Here is a 4,590-nt window from a genome sequence, read left to right on the forward strand (position 1 = left end):
TCATTTTCTAGTTTAACAAGGTGACCAAACTAATGATGCATTCAAAGAGCCACCGTGAAAAAGAAACCAGACAGAAACCAAGAAGATTTTCTGATTATTCTTTAATTTTGTGGTATTTTTGGCTGAAAGCTTAACTTTGCAGTTCTAACTCAAGGGGTATGTCCGCACTGATTAATACCAAACCCTGACTCGTGTGTATCACAGTAAATATAATGTCATTTACATGTTTGTGACTTCCAGTGTGGAGCAGAATATATTCTGACAGTTTACATTTATAATTTCAGCAGTTATGAAGATGTATTAGCCAAAAATAATAATGTGGAACTAATTAAAAAAAAAAAAAAAATCACAAAGATGCATGCAACAGTAACAATATGGAGTCACTATGAACTTAAAAAGTGCTTGAGGTGAACCTGAATATCTCACAAGTATGACAACAGCTAAGGCAGTCTGGCAGTCCTAGTGCGCAGCAACAAGTATCAATGTCTGGATAGGGTTTGTGTGAGCTGAGCTTTTTCATTTTAATTATATATATATATATATATATATATATATATATATATATATATATATATATATATATATATATATATATATATATATATATATATATATATATATATATATATATATATATACATACATACATACATACATACATATATAAATAAATCCCCTTAGTGATGACGTGATTTGACCAGACCGTGGCAAGTAAAAGTCCCAATTTTGGTTTCTGTCTGGATGAAATATCATACCCACAAGTTAGTTGTGGAAAACAAAGTCTCCAAGGAGTTTAACAGTCTCCGTTATTTACAAAATGACACCGGGAGGCAGCAGTGCATCGGAGGACTACGACTGCTAGCACAAAGAGACATGCTTGCTTCTTTGAAAAACTCCCAGCCACTACTGACTGAAGTTACCACTATCGGATTAGGCTGTCTAATCATAGCCATTCAATTCTTATATATGAAGTTTTTCGAAACATTTTCTTTTTTTTTACGTTTATTTTTAAATTATCATTATTGTTATAAAAGATCAGAAGAAATTACGGGTATTGGATTTATAAAATATCTAGATTTGAGCTGAAAACCCATTTTTCTGGAAGCATCTGAGCTTGCAGTTATGAAAGCAAACAAAAAACTGTATTGCAAGCCATTTAAACTCCATAAAACCGTACAAACTGCTTATAGTGAAGGTTCCCCATATACAGCAAGAAACACTGAACTGCCTTTTCTTTCGGCTGAAATGCCATTTCTAAATGACCAACACAATAAACACCTATGCAAGCGCTGACGCAGGGAGCCTGAAGCTCTGCTGTAGGAAGCAGCTCCTTTTTTTGGCAGCACAAACAGAAAACAGCATATTCTGTAAAATATTACTGTGCCTCCTATTGCTCGAGGTCCAAATGAGTGATTTGTCTATGTTTCAATCATAAATAAAATGTTGCAGACTAAAAATAAAAGACTACAGTACACTGTACTTCATTTCTAACAGGAAAGAAAAATGGATGTTTCTTCTATCATCCACTAAATAAATACACCTAAAATTTGAGCAAGGACACAGAAACATCCAAAATAAATACAGGTGAACTACAAAACCCAACCAGATAAAACATGTATGTGTGAACATACAACTGCCTTTGTAACCCCAAAGGGAGCCCCCTTATGTCATGCCATTTCTATAAGAAAGTTTAAAGGCTCTGAGACGTCGTTCACGCTTCCACAGTGACTGCACACCTGTCACCGCTACCACCACAGCTAGGGCCGGCAGCTAACATGCAACTTCACTTTCTACCATCGACACGAGGAGAGAAGGCACATCGTTCCCAGCGGCATAATCTCCCACTGGCTGTGCTGTACCCAAAGAGATTTCTTCACAAAGTGGCCAGATTGGATAAATTACACACTTAGGTAAAATACATTATTGTAAAGTCTGTAAAGAAACACTTTCTCCTCTCCGACAGTCCTTATTTTCCTCTCTGACGCCCAACCAATCGATGCAGTTTCTCACAGTTTTCCAGCCTCATTGTCTCCGCCTTCTGCTTTAAGCGGTCGTCTCGGTACAGCTGTCCGAGGTTTGCCAAGTCTGATTCTGCAAAGGAAACAGAATGACAAATATGAAGCTGCAGCAGACTGATAATGTAGCTTACCATAAACAGAGAAATAGATGGACACAGTTGGTTTTATCCTGCAGTCAGAAACATTACTAAAGATTGAGAGCAGGACCCAAAAAACCCCCAAAAACTGCAGTTCCTCAAATGGTCACTTGAGGCTGGCTACAAAAACTTTCTTTATAACAACTGTAAAGGAGATTCATTTCTATACCACCTGCTAAAGGCTTTCAGTTATGAATGTTGAGGGGTGTGGCTGCTTTAGTGACAGGGAAGTACAGGCACAAGCATCTAAGTATGACTGATCAGCATCACCTAAGCTAATCTGATTCACTGCCCTGAACCCTCTTGACCATGTTTTTGCTGTTGGATCATTTTAATAGTCATCTGACAAAATAAACAACAACAACAAAAAACAAACAAACAAAAAACATGGATTTGAATGTGGTTAAGCCTGCTCTTAGTTTTTGTCTCTGTGAAATGTATCTTACATGTCAGCACTAATTAGCAGGACCCGATGTCTCTGCGAGGCATCCGCGCCGTCTATAGATGCACCAAGCTAGCTAGCATTAGCTACGTCAATCTTTTATCTACAGCATGGGAGTGTGGCTGAAACTCTGGGAAGCAGGTACAATCCTCTACCAGTAAAAATCTCTGCAGCTGTTGAATCATCACAGATATGGAAATTTAGTCCCATTTTCAATTTGATTTATATAGTTTTAAATCACAACAACAGTTGCCTCAAGGCGCTTTTATATTGTAAGTTAAGACCCTACAATAATAGAGAAATAAATAAATAAATAATTTAGCTGTGTAGCCTTAAGAAAACCACTTATCCCCAATCAATGGACTCCCCCCCCCATTTCCTGATGGCACAGGTATACTCCAAAATGGTAATACTAATGTTAGGCTCAAGGTTTGAAAGCATGGCTCAAGAAAGCCCACAAAGTTGTCTGACTCTACCATCATCAATCCAAGATTTTGGGGGGGGGGGAAATGAATGCAACTCTGGATGGAAATAAATGTCTTAACACTGTAAAAGCTTATCGAAATTTATGCCACAGCAAATGTGGGCCATCACCAAAGCTAAAGGCAGTCTAATTAAATATTAAATATTTAAATATAAATATTTAATTAAATGTTAAATTAAATATTAAAATATAAATTTTTTTTTTGGCCCAGCAGTTTATACTCCCCATCCAAACAAAGAACCTGCTTGCTTACTTTGCTGTTTTTCTTTCCAGCAGCTGCTCTGCAGGTGTTCAATATAGTCGTTCTCAATGGTTTTCTCGAGCTCCTCCAGTGCAGCGCCACGGTATTCCTTCTCAAAACCCTTGTCTACATAGTATGGTACACCCATGTGCTGCGTTTCCCTGGACACCACTAGCCCCATGGCTCTGAAACCAAAACCAAACCAAATTAATTCAGTGGATTTACAGCGTCAAGCATGTCAGAACCCTTAGGATGGCTAAAAATCACAGTAGTGAGACCCATATGTTGTCGAACAGACTCACGGCTTATAGAAGAGACTGTAGGGTGGGTTAGTGGCCATCATCTGAGTAAACACTGATATGAGGATTAGCACCAACACGGGGAGAAGCTGCAGAAGAGCTGTGAAGGTGTTCTGTGGGAAGATAGAAATCAGTGCAGTTTACAAAGCATGCAATACTGTATGTAGGCTGCAATGATTACGCCGCACTCATGCCAGCGTGGTATTTCTACGTCTTTGGAATATGAGCAGAAACAATCACTTAAGGGATACAGTCATGTTAAAAAGGAATTCCAGAACCTTTCAGTGCTTTTCTGTAGACTCATGATCAAAGAATTAAAGACGACAACAACATAATATTGAGGCTGTTTAACAGGGATTTCTCCTCATGCTTAGTGAGTCACTGACCTGACTCTGATTTTCCTCCACCACCTCCTCGCGCCTTTCATGAGCACGTCGACGACGAGGCTGATAAAACTGAGAGTAGGAGGCTCCCTGGTTGGTGTACACGTGGATATTTCCTGCAGAGAAACACAGTGCTATGGAATCTGCACTTAAACATAAAAAAAAGCATGTAATATACCTAAAATATAGCGGTCAAAATGAACCATAAATACTAATACTGCTGCTCACTGCGTTTTCATTTGTTGGAAGCTCTATTGGAAATTTTTAAATTGCAAATTTATTACAAATTGCCCACTAAAAGCCACCTGGAATAGTGACCTTTTCAGTTACCTTCCTCCCGTCATACCTGTGGGAAACCTTCCTCCGAAGAACATGTTGAAGAGCTCCTCGGGGGAAATGTCGGCCTCGAAGTCCCTGTGGAAGCTGCGGTAGTGTCCGTGCCGACTGTGGGTGGATTGCTGGGGTGCGTTCATACTTGCAGACTGATCTCCATACTGATCATACTGCCGCCTCTTCTCTGGATTGCTCAGCACTGCATATGCATTACCTATTGCTGTAGGGAGAGAGGGGATGAAGTCCAAAGCAA

The 4,590-nt window shown here is 39.2% G+C and overlaps 1 protein-coding gene across 1 annotated transcript in view; it reads right to left on the reverse strand.

The window, feature by feature from the left end:
• Window positions 1-598: 598 nt before the first annotated feature.
• Window positions 599-4,590, reverse strand: part of dnajc18 (DnaJ (Hsp40) homolog, subfamily C, member 18) — a 10,935-nt gene continuing 6,943 nt past the window's right edge. The window contains exons 4-8 of the mRNA XM_085420505.1: window positions 4,351-4,557; window positions 4,008-4,120; window positions 3,625-3,734; window positions 3,335-3,507; window positions 599-2,091 (exon numbers count right to left, since the gene is read on the reverse strand). Coding sequence (XP_085276631.1) covers window positions 1,967-2,091; window positions 3,335-3,507; window positions 3,625-3,734; window positions 4,008-4,120; window positions 4,351-4,557 — 728 coding nt within the window. The 3' untranslated portion in view covers window positions 599-1,966. The remainder of the gene's footprint in view (window positions 2,092-3,334; window positions 3,508-3,624; window positions 3,735-4,007; window positions 4,121-4,350; window positions 4,558-4,590) is intronic.

Source organism: Rhamphochromis longiceps, linkage group LG10 (genome assembly GCF_057381845.1).
Source record: "Rhamphochromis longiceps isolate RC_006_pf linkage group LG10, R_longiceps_female_GT1.1, whole genome shotgun sequence".
In the NCBI taxonomy this organism is placed as follows: domain Eukaryota; kingdom Metazoa; phylum Chordata; class Actinopteri; order Cichliformes; family Cichlidae; genus Rhamphochromis; species Rhamphochromis longiceps.